At 41.6% G+C, this 18,782-nt stretch overlaps 1 protein-coding gene across 2 annotated transcripts in view; it reads left to right on the top strand.

The window, feature by feature from the left end:
• The first annotated feature begins 523 nt into the window (after positions 1 to 523).
• Positions 524 to 18,782, top strand: part of dennd4a (DENN/MADD domain containing 4A) — a 23,641-nt gene continuing 5,382 nt past the window's right edge. The window contains exons 1-23 of one of the 2 annotated variants that reach the window (XM_067589864.1): positions 524 to 734; positions 5,283 to 5,614; positions 5,822 to 6,068; positions 6,166 to 6,235; positions 6,405 to 6,574; positions 7,450 to 7,688; positions 7,805 to 7,871; positions 8,036 to 8,094; positions 8,200 to 8,344; positions 8,541 to 8,716; positions 9,087 to 9,187; positions 10,041 to 10,259; positions 10,721 to 10,866; positions 11,330 to 11,350; positions 13,139 to 13,272; positions 13,613 to 13,745; positions 14,021 to 14,227; positions 14,347 to 14,475; positions 14,585 to 14,729; positions 16,078 to 16,200; positions 16,923 to 17,033; positions 17,792 to 17,866; positions 17,967 to 18,763. In XM_067589864.1, the coding sequence (XP_067445965.1) occupies positions 5,304 to 5,614; positions 5,822 to 6,068; positions 6,166 to 6,235; positions 6,405 to 6,574; positions 7,450 to 7,688; positions 7,805 to 7,871; positions 8,036 to 8,094; positions 8,200 to 8,344; positions 8,541 to 8,716; positions 9,087 to 9,187; positions 10,041 to 10,259; positions 10,721 to 10,866; positions 11,330 to 11,350; positions 13,139 to 13,272; positions 13,613 to 13,745; positions 14,021 to 14,227; positions 14,347 to 14,475; positions 14,585 to 14,729; positions 16,078 to 16,200; positions 16,923 to 17,033; positions 17,792 to 17,866; positions 17,967 to 18,763 (3,825 nt within the window). In that variant the 5' untranslated portion in view covers positions 524 to 734; positions 5,283 to 5,303. The remainder of the gene's footprint in view (positions 735 to 5,282; positions 5,615 to 5,821; positions 6,069 to 6,165; positions 6,236 to 6,404; positions 6,575 to 7,449; positions 7,689 to 7,804; positions 7,872 to 8,035; positions 8,095 to 8,199; positions 8,345 to 8,540; positions 8,717 to 9,086; positions 9,188 to 10,040; positions 10,260 to 10,720; positions 10,867 to 11,329; positions 11,351 to 13,138; positions 13,273 to 13,612; positions 13,746 to 14,020; positions 14,228 to 14,346; positions 14,476 to 14,584; positions 14,730 to 16,077; positions 16,201 to 16,922; positions 17,034 to 17,791; positions 17,867 to 17,966; positions 18,764 to 18,782) is intronic. The other variant, XM_067589865.1, reaches the window with a different exon arrangement.

The raw sequence follows: 18,782 nt of genomic DNA, 5'->3' as shown, positions 1-18,782 counted from the left end.
TTTTATTCCTGGTAGTGTGGAGAAGGCTTTAAAACAGCATTTACATATTAATGTTGGTGCATAGAATTAAAAGAAAATGTAACAGACAGTCAACTAATGAAATAAAATCTAAAAATGCAAATAATAGTCATAATAAATAAATGAGACCATATTCTTGGTGTCTGGTCACAATGTTTAGGGGTCATTACCTCTGGCTCCTCCAGCCCTGAAATGAAAGATTTTTAATTGCAGCCTCCTGCTATTAGGCCTACCACAACTGCTTCTGTAATAATAAGAAGAAGAAGAAGAAGAAGAAGAAGAAGAAGAAGAAGAAGAAGAAGAAGAAGAAGAAGAATTACGTCTTATTTAAACGTGTTTTCTTTATTTATGCTCTGTTTAGTATTTACAGGAAGTTTTAGTCCAGTGTAAACTTGTAAATTCAGACCCAACGTTTCTTCACACCTTTGTTCATCTGTCAGAGCTGCCAGCGGCGTCATCAGTGACGTCAGTGAGGGTTGTAATCAGTCACGTGACTCGCGCAGGTCTGGATAAAGCGCTGCTCGGGAATACACAGTCTGATCGGATGCGTCCAACCCACTGTCATATAATTATTTTTCTGTAATAAAAATATAGACACAGAGAGAAAAAAACAGACGGAGCAAACGACGAGGAATTATTCATTCTTATCAACAGAAATCTGGGTTTTATTTCGACGTAAGGTTATAATCGACAGATCATCTTCCAATCGTCGTGATGTGAGTAGATTCTTCTTTCACTGTAAATAAAAACAAACGACGCTCCCACATTGAGTCCACGTTATTAAGGTGTTCCTCATATTTATTTTTTATATTGCGAGGCGGGGTTCTCATTTGTGATGCTGGCTTTTAGCTTGATTATTATTATATTGTATATCTTAATTTGGATAATTAGATATACCGTATGCTAGTTTAACGGCACGGTAAATAGGTTATATTCTTACCGTCTTGCTATATGCATTACAAGTATAATTTAATGCTTTATAGTGAGCATCGTAGCCTGTGTGTGATCCACTATATTTACACTGCGCCCATTGGTTACAATGAAGTCATATGGAGGCTTATTTCATTGCATCCCGTGTAGATGCTCCATAAGATGGCTTCTTCAGTTGTGGGCATATGAGAAACCCCCCCTCCCTTGTATTATTGTGGTGGCTGTGGTCAGTTGTGTTTTTCAGAGTTTCTGTTCACCTCCTTGCTTGTTAATCCATATATCACCAATGCACGGAATGCAAGCTTTATCATGCAGGATCCTTTCAGTGTTTTTCTATTTGGAGCACCACCTTAGAGTATTTTTTTCCTCTTTTTCTTTCTGCTCTATTTATCTTGGGCGTGTGTGGTTTCCTCATCAAGCAGCCAGGGTCCCCCCTGTCAAACGTAAGGAATGCAAATGGCTGATGAGGGTGAGGGTTGTCTCCATGGTTAAGAGGGAACAGATGCTGAGTGAAATGTTGTGGTGTTCCCTTCTAGATCAGACTGCCCATCCTCCCTGCCCCCCTGCTGTTAACACAGCCCTCTAATCCCTGCACAGCCTGGGACCGACTGTCCAGCAGCCACTGCCTCTGTCTCTTGGGCCATAATTACAACAACACTGTGATGCTGAAAGCAAAAGTCAAAAGGCCTTTTTATTTCACAATACAAAAAAATGTATACAGTGAAGTGAAAGTGTCAGTTAATTTTAAAAATTGTGGGAAAAATGGAAAAACATGTTCCTTGTCTGACATATCAAAGTGCATTCAAAAGACAAATTCGTCAAAAAAAGATTCTGTTGTGACTTCCAACAGAATCCCGCACTTCAAAATATTTTTGTCAGCTTTTCAATCTTTAAACAAAACATTTTCATTATTTGTAGGTTTGTTTCACCTCACAAACCTTCAGCATTTCCATCTTTACAGACGGCTGTTGAGTGGATGAGCACTCCGAAGAAGTTTACTTTAGATTCTAGTCAAGATGCCAAATATGTCAGGTTGAACTACAAATGAAAGGGTTTACATGTAATTTTATGACTATAAAAATCATCTTGGAAATAAAGCACTAGTGCAAGAGAATTCAGAATATGATGTGTGATGTACTCAGACAGTGTGGGGGGGGGACTAGGTTTATTGCTCTTTGGGAGTAAAATTAAAATGTTGGGAACATTATGGTACGAGTGGTTAACAAATCACCAACAATTTGTCATCTCTCTGAAGCTGACGGTTGGAGGTGACGCAGAAAAAGCAATAGTGGATGTGAATAGGGAAGTTGGCTTGTTCACTGAGAAAAAGAGGAAATCCGCCGTGTCCTTATTTGTGCAGCATTATGAAGAAAATGGGTGAATTAAAAGATTGCAGTTTCTGAGGAGACCGTGAGTCACTCACTTCCAGTCTTGAAGCTTAAATGGGGTTTGCCAAATTTCAGTGAAATGGGAAGAAGATAGTTAACAAATGACATGGAAAAGAAAATATCATGTCAAGATTTGTTTATAGTCTTTTTGTCACTAAAGCAGATCTCAAAGGATTTTAGAAGACACGTCCTCCTAGATTGATGTACTGAACAATCAAAGTGATGCAATAAAGTACAAATGAAAAAAAAACAGAGCACAAGACACAAGTTTGATAACATTATACACTTGTGCAGCAGACTCAGACTATTGTTAGGAAAAAAAAGGGAAAACTGTGGCAAGGCTTGTTCACTGAGAGGTGAGTTAAGTGTGTAAAAGGTTCCAGGTCAATACAACAAAATGGCAAATAACAGAAAAATAAATTGTTTTATAGTTAATAACAAAGCAAATAAGACAAAGAGAAACAGCTGCTCATTTTTATATACAGGGTAATATTTTCATTTAAAACATTTTACTCTCACGCACAGGGACTCACAGGGATTTTCTGAACAGAGTACATTTGATGACACAGCCCATTAGTCATCTCGTATTTAACCAGGACAATGTTCCCCGTTTCATTTCAGCATCAGAGAGAGAAATGTTCAGTTCGATGTTCAGTTTGAATGTTGTTGCTATGGAGAGGATTAGATATAATTTTAGGCCTCTGCTTCCTGTTGAGGGGGAGGAATAGACGCAGTGGATGTCGTGGTAGTTGGAACTGGAGATTACATCTATATTTAATCCCGAACCTTCCAAGTATTACACGACACATCTGCCACGTTATCAGCTGTATATTTAGCTGCATTGATGCAATACTTGTTAAGAGCAGGTATTTCATGGGTTGGTGTTATGTCACAGTGAAGAAAAGTTGGATCTAATGAACAGAAAACTTTTGGCTTTTGGCTCACTTTGGTTTTTGGTCTCTAAATAAAATGGACTGTAAACACAGATTACGTTATCACAGCCTGGTTTGGCAGTAACGATGGAAGGTTTGTTAACCTTCTGGCAGTCTATCTGATTAGTGTGTTGCTTTAAATGATACTTGACCAACATACGGTGTATCTGGGGCATTCTGGTGAGTGTGAGATGTGTTATGTGGTTGCAGCCCTGGTTCAATTACTGCTCAGGACCTTTGTCACATGTCGTCCTTGGCTATCTCCTTATGTTTGCTGTCACTCTCTGCTAACAGAAAGTCATCTGATATTCTAATTTATCTAATAAAAGAATTAATTTTTTTTCATCTTTTATGGATAAATCACTGTAGAAAATATACCATTTTTCTATTGGTCTGCTCAATAACAAAGCTTCAGTGTCACTTCTTATATGACAGAAAAGTGGAATAGATTGTACAGCTTATAACACTTTTTGAATCGATTTTGAAAGCTGAATGAACGAAATGCAAAAGAATAATACACAAGTACAAATTCCTCAGTGCTATTGTAACATATTGAAGGACTCCCGTACAAAAAGAGGGAAAAGGCTAACAACTTTTCGCTTTGTACTTTGCTTGCTGAGTCACTGGGTATAGCACCAAGGCTCGACATGGTAGAGAACAAGTGGTGCACATCAAAACACAGCCATATACAGAGGGGGAATATTAAACAGAACTCTTTAATGTGAGCTAAAACACGTACAAGTGAATGAGCAACCTTGTGATGATGAGTCACGATTTAAAAGAATCACTGTCAGGGATGTACAGAGCAGACAAACTGAGAATATACAAGAGGTATATTTGACTGTTTTGTATTCTTGTTGGTTTCTAGCAGGCTAAGAAATGGCAAAGTAACTAAATGTAGGTGTTGTTTGATGTCTGACAGAGCAGTTACAGATGACTGAATCCTTCTCATCCCTCAGCATGACTGTGGTACTGCATGTAGATAATCTTCATTTTTCTATGTTCTCATGTTAGTGGTCAGTTTCATGCCCTAAACCTGTAAGCAGTGCTTAGCTTTCTGTCCCATCACTCGGCCTCATGGGGGAACAGCATATAGATCCATTAGCTTTAAAGCCGGTGGAAGCTAAAGTCCTAAGTGGGTGAGATATGGTCACAGCTTCTTGTGTGCCATGGTTCCTAGCAGTGACACATCCAGCACAGAGGAGGGGATAACTTTATGCTAACTCCCTCATAACCCGGTGGGGGAAATCATAGGCAGCTGTTTATCAGTTTACCATAGTGAGTGTGAAGGAACTGCAGAGAGAGATAAAACAGGCTCTTCAGCTGAAGTACAATGAGCTGGCCCAGAGCTGAGAGGCTGGCCTAGCGTTGAGAGGGCTTCCAGGGTTTCCAGGGCTCGCTTTGTGATAAAGCTATAACAAGCTGACTCACAGGCGCGCTCTCTATTCCTTTCTTTTTCACAACAATGTAGAGTGCAGAATACACGGTGTCTGATTATTACCACGCTAAAAGCTCTGAAAAAAAGCTTTTTGCTGCACCGCAGTGCACCCCCTCTTCTTTCCTCAGTTATAGTTATGGTACTTTTCCTTTGCACACATACTTTTTTCCCTTTTTTCTTCAACAAAGGCATGTGTTTTATTTTACATAATCGGTCATGGCATATAACAAGGTCACTGGTCTTAAGCCCTCCCATATTTCTTGGTGAAATATGGTGTTTTTACAGACAGGAATGCATGCTAACTGTTTCCAGATGCTCTCATTATTTCTTATTTCCTCAGTATCGTATGTATCTGTAATGTAAGTAATGTCTGTTTTACATGCTGCATGGTATCTCTACTCCCATGTTTAATGCAACGACTGGAGAAGCAAGACAATTAATACAGTGTGCCTAGTGAGTGATTTTTAAAGGTGATCTAGCCAACCTTGCATGCTCAGGCAGGTTTCCTGAAGTTAGACTACATCCAACAATATGATTAAAATGCCCTCCTCACCACCCTTACTTTTTACTTTCCAGCCCACAGTGTGGGAATGGGAAATGATGGAGGATAAAGGGCCTCGTGTAGCCGACTACTTTGTCATCGCCGGCCTCACCGACTCGTCCAAGCCCTTGGAGGAGGAGCTCCATTTTGACGACGCCGGTCCCAAGTCTGTGAAACCCCAAGCCCCCATCACTGATGTAGCCGTGGTGATCCGTTCCCTTGGTGAGGAGGTACCCCCGGGTTTCACCTGTGTAGAAAGCACCCCCTCAGGCCTCTCTGCAGAGCTCAATGGAGCCAGCCTCAGGGGCCCGCAGATCTTCTTGTGCATCAAGCGAGGCAGAGATAAGCCTCCACTGACAGATCTTGGGTAAGCAGTAATCCTTATTCACTGACCCTTTACTCAGCCGGCACCACTAATCACTTCTCTACTTGGGTCACTCTAATCTGCTCTTAAACACATCCTCTAGTCTGACATATCTGCAATAAATATATCATCGAAGCTCTTCAGTAATATTTTTCAAGAATGGCTAGTTTATAAAGGCATCATATAAAAAGTCACTGCCTTATATTTCAGGGTTTTATATGAGTGGAAAGAGAAGCTGAAGCCTGGATGTCACATCGTCCAGACCACGCCCTCAGGTCGCCCTGCCAACATCAGCAGCTCATCCTCCCAACGCATCTACATCACGTACCGACGTGCTCCAAAGAGCCAGCCCCACACTTCACTGGCTGTCACTGATGTCTGCATTATCATCCCCGGTAAGGGGGAGACGCCCCCTCACACCTTCTGCAAGGTGGACAAGAACCTCAACAGCAGCATGGTGGGACAGAGCTCTGAGAATGTTGTAATATCTCCAGCGTGTCTGCACAAATAATTCAGCTTTTCATTGATCTGTGATGTCTTTTCTCATATTTCAGTGGGGATCATCAGTCTACCTTTGTTATAAGAAGTCTCTGGCTAAAGCAAACACAATCGCATGCAAAGCAGGTAAAGTTCTGTGCAGAATGTGTTTTATGAGCTAAACTTATTTAAGAATACTTAAATATCTACATGAGTTTGGAAATGTCAGCTTTATTATCATATTCCTGCCTGTAAATGAACATGGAGTGGAGTTATAAAGATTATTATTGACTGTGTTTTATGTATTTGTGCAAAGGTCTGCTGTGTAGGTACCCTGAAGAGGACTATGAGTCCTTCCCACTGCCTGAGTCAGTGCCTATGTTCTGCCTGCCCATGGGGGCAACGATCGAGTGCTGGCCAGCACACACCAAACACTCCCTGCCTGTGTTTTCGACATTTGTACTGACAGGGGCCTCTGGAGAAAAGGTAGCACCACCTACTTATAAGTGTTCCTAAAAAATATGCTCCTGCCCCTTTTAGCTCTTTTTTTAAAATTGCACTTGTGTGTTCAACTTATCTTTTTGTGCCAAGGAAACCCCCTCTGCCTAGCAAGTCTGTTTCTGCTAAGTTTAATTTACATCATCATTAATTAAGCACAACCCCCAAAGTTGGCATCAGATTTCTGCCTTGTAATACACAAAGTCTCCCTTAATTGCCTCATTTCAGCTGGACTCGCCCTTTTTATCTCCCTCTCATTCTCGTTTTGCGCCATGGTATCCCTTGTGGATTAGATTGTTGATGAACTGCAGTAGTATTTCTAAGAATATCAGACCTCCTTAATCAACTTCTAAACTCTGACTGGAATCAAAAAAGGTCTAAAGGCTGTGTTCAGAATACTAAAAGGCTGTTAGCCTTTGAAAGCAATGCAGCATAAAAGATTTTTTGTGGCTCATCTTTTGAATAATGGATAGCTAAGCTCATGCACCACTTGGGCTGGTGCACAAGTTTTAAATGCAGAATGCCTCAGTGCTCACTACTTATTCCCCGCAACCTCTAGACTGCAGGCTTGTCTCCTGGCACTTCATGCCTGGAATGATCTGTTTATTTATTTGGGAGAATGAACTTCAAAGGACTGAGCATGATTTAGCTGATTTATTATGATGAAGATTCTCTAGTGGAGGTGCCACAACATCTTACCTGAATATAATTTTCAAAGTATTTCTGGGTACTGTGGTTTGTGTCTTTAAAACGTGCCTCAGGATGTTAAAAGGTCTTTGTGTGTGTGTGCATGCTTGTGTATGTGTTGTATATCTGTCTTTGTGCTGATCATCACACTCATACTGTGATCCCTGTGTGTGCAGGTGTACGGAGCAGCCATCCAGTTCTATGAGCCTTACTCAGAGGAGAACTTGTCTGAGCGTCAGCGCTCACAGCTTGGCCTGCCGAGCTCTGATCTTGGACCGGATGGGAGCAGGAGTGTTTACAGCAACAAGAGCATCTGTCTCCTCTCCCACTGGCCATTCTTTCAGTCCTTCAGGAGCTTTCTCACTTTCCTCTACCGATACTCCATTTCTGGACCACATGCCCTGCCTATTGAAAAGTTAGCAATGTTTTACATATTCATTATTTTTGTTGAAGTCTGTCAGACAACTTTGTTCAGAGATGTTTTTATTCTTAGTCTTGCAGACAAGTTACTGATATTTCTTTTATTCACAGGCACATCTCTCACTTCATGCAAAATGTGCCATTCCCCTCGACTCAGAGACCACGCATCCTAGTGCAGGTGAGCTTAAACGATGACATTTGATGAGTGAATTAATGACTTCAGCTCTGCACGCTTGCTTTATTTGATTTGACATGAATGTCTCTCCATACATTGACTGTAGTCACAAGATAATTCCTCCACCCACTGATGCTCTAACACTCTCCTCTGTGTGTTTTTCACAGCTGTCTCCACATGACAGCCTGATACTGAGCCAACCTGTGTCCTCTCCACTGCCTCTCAGGTAGGGGAACATCAATAAAATGCAGAATTACAACATGACAACCTGCTATATTTGCTACTGTCTTGATCTGCAACAATTTCTATCATTGTGTTTTTTATGCTGAAGTGGTGGAAGCCTCTCCACATTACTGCTGAATCTGGGCCCGAAAAATGCAGCCACTCTGCTAGTGCTGGCTGTCACAGAGCACAAGATCCTGGTTCACTCCCTGCGTCCAGCTGTACTCACCAGTGTTACAGAGGCCCTTGTGTCTGTAAGTCTTTTTTTTGTCCTTTCCTTTACAGTTTTCTTTAAAATAACACTAAAGAATTAATGGGTAGAGCAGCAGCATCAATCAAATAAGACTCTCTAGGGTAGTATGGTTGTTACTCCTTAAAAAACGTTCTTCAATTATGCATATAAAAATAAAACAAAACTGGAGAAATTAAGAAATGTCTTCCCCCTTTCAGATGATCTTCCCCTTCCACTGGCCATGCCCCTACATCCCCCTGTGCCCACTGGCCCTGGCCGGTGTGCTCAGTGCGCCGTGCCCTTTCATTGTGGGTGTAGACTCCAGATACTTTGACCTTTATGTGCCCCCGGCTGACATCAGCTGTGTGGATCTGGACACCAACACCATCTTCCAGTAAGTGACTTCTGACTGCAACTGTTCTGTGACAGATGGATACCTTCAACTTCACACCTAGCCCACAATCATCTTCTGGTGGTTTAGGCTTTTACAGGTCCTTATGATGAAAGTTCGTCCCAAGGTTATCGGTACCTGTCAGTGAGAGCCTCTTTTATATAATGATAGGAGCTGGAATGTGAAATATTTTTGACTGTACTGTAAAGCACATTTGGGTGCCGCTGATCTCCCACATTAATTCAAAAGCTATTTTGTGGAGAGATTAAATTGGCAGCGCTCACGTCAGTGAATCTGTCTGCCTCTTTATATCTTTTTGCAATGTTTCTTAACTGTCCTCCTGTGTAATGAAAACCATATGGTGTGCTTGCAGTAAAGACGACAAGAAGGCTTTAACATGGAAAATCTTGCCCAGGAGAGCCTGCAAACATCTTCTAAATACCCTGAATAAGCTCCATCAGCAGCTTACTGAGGGTGAGTCCAGTCGGATGCTGTGTCATTTTATATGTGGTTTCATGAATAATTTAGGTTGGATACTTGAGTGTGTTGACTCAGCCTTTATAGTCAATTTTACAGGAAAACTCTTTGGATGCTTATACTATTATATAAAACCAACTTAAAGATGTTTAGTGCATCCCAGAAGATACTGTGTGAAGTGTAATTTACTCGGTACAGTAGCCACTCCTGCTCATCTTACTTCTACTTCTACTTTCTACACTCATGCTCCCATCACCGAGAATAATTTTTGTCCCCTAATCAAATTTCAGCGTGTCACGTGGTTGCATTTTGTGGTCTATTGTGGTCTGTCTAAAGAGAAAACACAAACATCTTCCTCTTCTACCATAGAATTCTGTCACTGTGAAGGTTGAACATTGAATTCAAAATTAAGCCCAACCTAGAAAGAGGTCCCTTGATTGTGCACACTCCATATTCTTCTGTGTCACACTCCATTTCAGAGCCACCATCTGTTCAAAATTTCAATTTGTACAATACTCTTGTTTTTGACTGAAATACCTGCAAAACTACTAGCATTGGCATCAGCTTCAGCTGAGATGGTGAATATGCTAATCTTTATTAAGAGAAATAAAACTACAGACCTGAGCATGCAAAAATCTTCCTGACTGAACTTTTGCAAAAGCTCCATTTGGTTAGTCAGTGTATTAAGATTGGAGTTATGTGCAGGTTAAAATGCAAAGCTGCAACCAGTTTTCAACCTTTCTATGCAATATGTTTCTCTTCTTGCCCACCAATGAATATTCCAAGATGGAACTCAATCAGTGTGACAGTTATCTGGTTTTTCATAAGTGATTCTGTTTTCTGCTCTCAGGTGGTCAGTTCAACCGTGAAGATGTGCAAATAGAACATACGGTCACCGACAGTGAGCTCAACGGTGGGAAGAGCCTCCACACTCTGGAGCTGGAGATCCAGGAGGCCTTCCTACGCTTCATGGCAGCCATCCTACGAGGCTACCGCTCCTACCTGCAGCCCATCACCCAAGCCCCCTCTGAAAAGACCACTGACGTCAGCTCGCTTTTTGACCTCCAAGGTTCGTGTCAATCTCAGCTTGTAATATGTTGTACTCTATGTCACAAAAAGCACTGACAAGGTAGTGTTGTTCATGTGATTTAGTAGAAGGTTTGGGGGTTAAGGTCTGAGTGCTGCTACATCAAAGTTTGTCCTAAATCACCACTGTAATGACTTTGGTGATTTAGCTTAAGCCTCAGTGGAAATTAGGCTTGGATGACAAGTCGGAGAAACCACCATGATTAATAGCACAATATCCCTGCACATCTGTGTGCTCTTACGCAAGCAGAGCAGCAGAGAACAACTTGTTTCATACCACAGTATTAATTTTCTCTAAATGTTGTTCAAGTCTGCATCTTGACCCCGTAAACGTTCCACAGCTTGACAAGTGAAGGTCCAGTTTTATAATCATGACACTGATATTAATGCCCACTTGTCATAAGTGCCATTACATAATACGCTTGTGTGTGTTTTGTTTCATAGGCTTCCTCAAGAGCAGAGACCGTTCCCATCAGAGGTTTTACTCCCTTATGACCAAGACCCAAATGTTCAGCCGTTTCATAGAGGAGTGCTCCTTTGTCAGTGATAAAGATGCTAGCCTGGCTTTCTTTGATGAGTGTGTTGACAAGGTGAGGTTTGCAACTAATATTTCTCAGGATTTTCTGTGTCAGAGACAATTCATTTGAAGAAATCTCTATGTCCATGTACGAACAAATTTTCCAATAATAATATTTAGTCTGGCCTCCACCCATTTGCTGATGTTCTCTGAATAAAGCTGAGGCATTCAGAGGAATGATTAATCACATGCTGCCCTCTCAGTTAAGATGTCTTATTGAGGTCTTGGTTTAATTGAAGCTGTTGGCGGAGCTAATAAGTAAATAACATGAAGTAATAGAAGTAAACAAAGAGTAATTAACACTCCAACATCTCCCCTGAACCACTGAATCAGCTCCAAGCTTTTCTCATCTCTAATCCCCCCCTTTGTTCTTTTGTCCTTTTTGGTCTTTTTTATTGTTATCTTCTTCTCTGATTTTCTGCTTTGTCTTTTCTCTTACTGCTGCTTTGTTCATCATCATGGCCTCTGTCTTGTAGCTATTCACCACTGGAGGCAAGGTAAGCTACCAGAGCCTGATGGAGCACTTTTGTTGCAGTTTAAACATAGTTTAAACCGGTTCTAACCAAAACCTCTTCCGTTGAGTGTGACTCTGCTCTGAGTGTCTTGTGTGTGTACTTATTCAGAATAAGTGAAACTGAGTAGTGCAAAAGGTCACAAATGCAGGGATGTGCATTAGCTGTCCGTGCATGTCAGCGATCTGCATTATTGAACCAAGTGCCATTAGAATGAACCACGCAGAGAGGCTATGCAGAACTGTTAGAGGCTCTGAGGTGATGCTGAGACAGTGAGATAAATTATTTGTACTGTTCGGACTCCCAAAGACTCTCCGAAATATAATATAGATAATGACAAAAGGAAGACAAAAGCAGAGGCAATAATACTCTTTATTTTGTTAACTGATTAGTTGCTTCTGTCATTTTTTTCTATCTAAAATGCTGAAAGTTCACCAGTTTCAGCTTCTAAATTGTGAGGATTTGCTGCTTTTCTTTGTCTCACTGGATAGAACAATTAATATTTTTTGGTTTTGGAGTGTTGGTCCAAAACTTGAAATACAGATAGACATTTTTCCACTAATTTCTGACATGTAATATATTAATGGTTTGGTGATTAATCAAGAAAATAATTGACAGATTAGTTAATTGTTAGTTACAGCCCTAATCTTGTTCATTGTCAGTATTTGGGGACTTGACAGCTTTTATGAACACAACCTGCCCACACATATTTTGTAACACACCCAAAAAAAGACAAAACATCCTCCTCCCGTCCAAAAAAAAGTCTCTGTTCTTGCAAACTTGTGCAATCAGGAAGTCACGCTTGCATCCTGCATGAGCAGTCACAGCTCCTGTATGAATGGTCATTGTGGTTATTATTGAGAAGTGGAAGCATTGATTCATTCAGCGTCACTGCTGCTGAGGTTGACAACAAGTGCGTGATTGAGAAAGACTTCTTGGGTGTAAGAGGAAGGGCAACAAGCGGAGAAACACAGAGCAGAATCGAAGCGAGGGCAAACAGGTCACTGAGAGCCAGTTGACGGAATCATCCACTCGACTGAGTGGAACAAACCCTGTAACACAGCGGCACTGGGGAGCTATTCAGCCCCTGCCATAATATTAATGTTTTTGTGAAGTTCATGTCCGAGATAAGCTTCTAATCGATTCAGATAAGCCAAGTGACTGCACATCAGCATAGCAGGGTTTTTATGATCTCCCAGACAGCTATTCAGTGGTGATTTTCTCCTAAAAAAGAACACGTAGGCTTTACCTTGCCGTGCAATACAAAGGAGTGTTGCTGCTGTTGTTCTCAGGCAGGCAGGCAGGCAGTGAGGCTTTGTACACATTTCTCTACACAGCAGATCAGTCAGTCAGTTCTGAGCTGAAGGACTTGTGGCAGTTTAGTTTCAAGCATTGCTGCCAAAACGGTACAGTAATGGTTTCATGTCCCCAGAGCAGCATGGCATTCATTTTGTCCAGGTCACTGCAGCCTGAATTAATGTAGTCTTGAGGGATTCATAGGATCAAGCCCCTGCCTTGGCAATGCCCTTTAGATAAATGGAATGGGGACACAGGACACACTCCTGAGTTAGATGAACTCATTACTGACATCTGTTTGTCCTCTCTGACCCTCATATCTGATCTGATCTGAGGGCTCATTTCAGATGTCCATGATCCTGCAGGCAGCATTAGCGCTTATGGATTTGTGTTTTAACGTAATGTAACGTAGCTTAGAGGAAAGATGAAGAAGAGAGGGTAGAACAATCATGAATATGTGTTTCTCTTGCACACCAGATGGACAGTGAACGGCCAGAGGACACCAGACTGATCGAACTGGATGAATCCCACCGCAGCGAGCACACAGTCTATATAAACCCTCCAGAGCTGCCTCCACTCCCACAAGGAGAAGAACATCCTCTGTGCTATAGGTATAACTAAACAATACATACCAGACAGATTGTTTCTTTCTTTTATTCTGTCTTGCACGCACTTTAAGAGCACTTCTCACCAGCACTGGATGCACACAATTCAGCACCTGAAGGAGAGACTTAGCATAAATTGCCTCTATTTTTGTAGGGCTCTGTGATTATTTTCAGCTGGATCACCATCGCATTTTGGATTTTATGTCAGTGCTCAAGTTTCCTGGGTGTCAGAGCCAAATTATTGTGCGTGCCAATTGCCTTGCCAGTGTTTATGTGGAATAAAGTATGATCAATGTCTATTTCTGGCTATGTCATGGTGTCTGACAGAGTCTATGTTTTTCTGCAGCTACTCTGGGTTCCCTGTACTGAATGCTGAGCTTCTGGAACCGCTGGAGGGACCAAATCCTCCATCAGCCGGCTTGGCTTCACGCCACAGCAGCCCAGCCAGCCCTACAGCCATCTTTAGACGCTCTAAACAGGTCAGCTATACACACTGTAGTGTGATTTTCTGGAAGTAAATACTAAATACCAGTACTTTTTACACTGTCGTAAAGGTGAATGATGATTTTTTATGGTGTTAAATGTATTGTCAAATTTGATTATATTTGTTTCTTTTGTTATTTCTGCATTTTGAAAATGTAATCTTGTTTTATTGCTGCATAATGATGGATAAGAGTATGAATGAATGCAAAATGCAAATCTAGTTTCTAAAGGAAGATAAATCATCTCAGTATGTGGTCTTTTTTTGTCTCAGGAGATCAAATCGGCTCAAAGGATGGCCAAAACCTATTCATCAATGCCTCAGATGTGGTCTAAGTGTCTGCTGCGCCACTGCTATGGCCTGTGGTTCATCTGTCTACCTGGTTTTGTCAGCACCTGCCACTCAAAGGTGCGGGCTCTGCGCATGGCTTACGATGTGCTGAGGAAGATGCAAGACAAGAAGCTTCAGGCTCCAGATGAGGTAGGAAACGGCCACATATAAGAAAACCACACTGTCTACATAGGGAGTAGTGTAGAGTTTGCTGAAATAAGTATAGTGTACATTCTTAACATTGAAATACTTGCGTTTTTCTGTCCAAGGTGTGTTACCGTGTGTTGCTGCAGCTGTGTGGACAGTACAGTCAGCCAGTCCTAGCTGTCAGGGTGCTGTTTGAGATGAAGAAGGCTGGAGTTCAACCAAATGCAATCACCTATGGGTACTACAACAAGGTGCGTGCTATTGATATTAACCGAACAGCAAACAAGCTAATTTAAATATAACTTGAAATGTTTGATTTAAATCTGAATTTATGAGCTCATATTCATGTTCCTGCTGCAGGCGGTGTTGGAGAGCACCTGGCCCTCCACTACCAGAGGAGGCTACTTTTTGTGGGGAAAGCTGAGGAACGTGGTCCTGGGTGTGGTCCAGTTCAAGCAAGCAGGGAGGAAACAACAAACGCCACACAGAGATCCTCAGCTCTCAGGTAAGAATAATAATCATTCTGAATCAGTGATGCATGATATTACAGTTTTACTGATAATGTAACGATTTATTTGATAATCACTCATTTTCATGACAATTTTGGCAGAAACCCACACTGATAATTTTCATTTCTTTGCAATACTTTCAAGAACATCTGCTGTTGACTCACCAACTGACAAAAAGCAGTGGATGGTGGTGAAACAGCTCCAGGAACACGCTGTAATACACTGTAATCTCCAGAAAGTAAATTGTTGAAAGCTTCCCTATAGGCACAGTGAAAACCAATTTTTGTAAATATTAGAAGTGTGAAATGTGCTTATAAATGCAGAAAAAAGTTAGATATGAACCTCATTCATTTAAAGTTGGCTGCTAATATATGAGAGACACAGCTATAAGAAATGAAAACACACACTTATTACTATCAAATGAATAATTCACTTATCAAATTGCCGCAATTTGTTAGCCATACCGTATTTTTAAGCAATTATTGCCCAATACCATAAAACTAACTGCTATATCATGAACTCCCACACTGACTGGATACAGATAATAAAACACACAGCTGAAGTTGTTACCCAAGATTAATCAGGCCTAAAGTCATTTGAGATTGCATTAAGTTCAGCAGTAATTACGATTCAATTACAGACAAATTCAGTAAATGATTCACTGATAGCGCAGTGCACTTTTTTTTATTACTTTCTGTAATTCCTAATGTAAATGAGGTTGATCATGTGGGAACAGTGTTAGGCTTCTTTCCTGGTCTCATAACAAGGTTTATCCAAGCTCCAGCCCCATTGCGGCACTTATTGTTCCCAACACGCATTTTTTTAATGCCACTAATTAAATAGAATGAAGAGGTTTTCCTCCCCAGCAGTCACAACACACAGGTTGCTCTTTATGTCAGTGCCTAATTCCCACAACAGCCCAGTCAGACTCTCATTACAAGATGATATGTTGTGTGTGGGGCTCTAATGAAAACATGAAGCTGTACACTTTATATTATATATCGTTGTTGTTGTGCGCTCATTCATCTGTGAATTCACAATGAATGAAATGAGTTGCAATCAAATGTGAGTCGTTAAGCCTTCATTTTGGCTCTCCTTTGAGTTAAAAATAAGACAGAGAAGTGAAAGTTCGGGTTTGTTTTGGCACTCTGGCATCCTTTTATGTTGAGCGATGTTCAATCATGATGACAGTTACGTGACATTCAAAGCATTCCTGCATCTTTTCAGTGGATGATAACAATTACAGCACTATTCAGAGTGTTTATACACTTCTCCTATACCAGCTGGGCTCTTGTCATCTGTTTTAACCTCTCATCACCTCTCTTTTCCATTATCTCCCTTCAGACGGCAGTGATCTTGACACAGTCAGTCATGGCAGTTTGGACAGCGCTAATGACTCTGCCGAGCGCACCTCCATCGACACTGACTTCACTAAAATGGACTCCAGTGATGATGGATTTAGTACAGGTAGGAAACTACAGCACGTTTTTTTTTCGTTTTTTTCCTCCTTGTTCCTCTCCCATCTTCCCTCATGTGTCAGCTTCTCTCTGTAAAATACTTGATTTGATTTGATTTGATTGTCTTTTATTCTATGTGACAACATTCTCAGGTGAGGAAGATCATTTCTGGTTGAATACAAGAAGAACTGAGAATGAGATAGCAGTGTGTGTGTGTGTGTGTGTGTAATATCTGTATTTTTGTGAAAATATAAACTAGACTTTGGCAGCAAATACAGACAACATATCTTCTCTTGCTCTTATACTAACTAGACCATGTATTTGAATTTGGCTAACACTCAACACTACCTGTTTCTCATCTTTCTTATTCCTCAGCTGAATAAACCAGAAATTATGTGAAAATATAAATCACAGTAGAGACGGTTTGTACTTTTTTCAGCAGTTTGATCTTGTGAATATCATGAAGTTTTCAAAGACTAAATTCCACCCCTGCTGCTCCTGCTTTTCTATTCTGGGAGCGTAATTTGCTGTAAGCTGTAGGGAACGTCAGCACGCTCTGCTGATCACTTATCACTGAGATCAGATCACTTATCTCTTATAAAGAATCCATGGAGACTAAATAGTTGGATTTACTCAGCTCTTTCAGACAGAAGTAATTGGGGGGGTGGTGTATAAAAAATAAGTTTCTGGTTTTCAGAAGTTTAAAACTTTTTATCTTTTTATCTGTCTCAGGTGGACAGTCAGACCAAGGCTATGATTCCTTGTCCAAAGAGGAGGAGAGGATGTGCGGTAGAGAGAGTGACAGCACGCCGCTGGTGGAAGACAAAGGACCGAGACAGTCCAGTGAGTTATGGATTAACTGCCACCTCTAATCTTTGACACTTAGTGACCATTTCAGCAAAAGTTAATCACCATTTACTGGCAGCAAAATGAATGCCCTCTCTTCAAAAGCTGGGGGTATCGTATCCCAGTGTGGGTGTAACATATTCTCTACCCGTCCATTTTCTGTTATATTTGGATGTTTTTGAAAAACGGACTGTTCCTGAGTGAGTGTTTTATGTAACCAGGTGATTGTTTGTCTTGAATTTTTGTTGCAAATAACAATGTGCTGTATCTGATGCAATTATTAGGATAAATGCCAGGTTATGATAGAAAAGAGTCTGTGTGAGGTGTCATCCAACCACATCAGTAGGCAAAAGTATTTATATCTGTTCTGAACAGCCACACTAAGAGTCAGTGTGAAAAGCTTGCCCTCATAGAAAAGGTTGAAACGCAATAATGAGAGAGTATACACATGAAAAGTGACAAAAATGGTTGTTTAAAGAATGAAAAGAGAGGGCACAAGTTAAAATCCTGCCAACTTTCTCACAGCTGGTCAATCACTGCCCTAAGCAGGTGTGAATGTCGGAGAGTTGGTATCGGAAAGTTACAGAAATTGTTGGATAGTTTTCCTCTTTTTCATCCCTCTGCAGTGGCTTTATGTTGTCATGGCGTTATGTTGCATGACCAAAAGCTTTTGATAAATATAATGAATGCAAAATGTTGCATGGATATAACGATGTCACTTATCTTTAACAATATGGTGTCATTTAAATTTACAGCACCCGAGACTGAGATTCCAATCAGCAGCATCTCTCCTTCTACTAGAGGCTGCAAATCAACAGATGCCAGTGCAGGTGAGATTTACTCATAGAGAAGATTGTCATGTCATAAAATTTTTTCAGATTTTCATTCTTTCTGTATCTAAACTTTTGGCAACATGTGTTTTTGTCACAGGCAATGGTGGCAGGCTCGTTTCCAATCCATCTAATGACATTGCTCTGTGTGGACCTCTGCCAAAATCAGAGCGACCAAAGTCTCTGGACTTGTCTGGTGGACAGGGGTCTCTGAGGCTCCACGTCCCTCACCTCACCTCAACGAAGCAGCACCACCTAGCTGCTGACAGACTGCACGGGGTGGAGGAAGAGGAGACGGAGGCTGACAAGAGTAAACAGAAACCCCTGGTGGAGAGGAGCGTGAGCTGCAGTGCCGGGACTGTGAAGAGGACAGGTATTGAGATGGGATTTGATCCTCTGTCACTGATGGCTACAGCGACAGTGCAAGAGTGCGACCAGGACAACAGCAGCACACCCACCGCCCGCCGCGAGCTCGCTGAGGAGATTGAGATGTACATGAACAACACTAACAGCCCTCTGAGCAGCCGCACACCCAGTATGGACTTGCAGAACCCCTCAAGCCCCTTGTTTCACTCTGCATCATCTCCTCACACCTCCCCCCGACCTTCCACCCTGCTCCGCTCCAACACACACTTCCCACTGCCTGTCAAACCCAGGGAGCGGCTGAGGCCATCACCGTCTCTTCCTCTGGGTGTTTGTAACAAAGACAGGGAGAGGCCTTCCTCCTTGGTGTCACCCTCATCACCGACTCCCTCCACCTCATCGTTCTCCATGGACTCTCTGTTCACACCGACTCTGGACATCTTTAAGAGCAGTGTTATATCAGCAGGGAAGGGAGTGGCTGAGAAGGCCAGCCGCCTCTACTCCCGTCTGTCTTCTCAGACTTCGTTGACACAGGTTGATAGCGCAACCTTGT

Source organism: Thunnus thynnus, chromosome 5, assembly GCF_963924715.1.
Source record: "Thunnus thynnus chromosome 5, fThuThy2.1, whole genome shotgun sequence".
Classification (NCBI taxonomy): Eukaryota; Metazoa; Chordata; class Actinopteri; order Scombriformes; family Scombridae; genus Thunnus; species Thunnus thynnus.
Note: the sequence above shows the minus strand (reverse complement) of the source record. Positions and strands in the feature narration are given on the sequence as shown.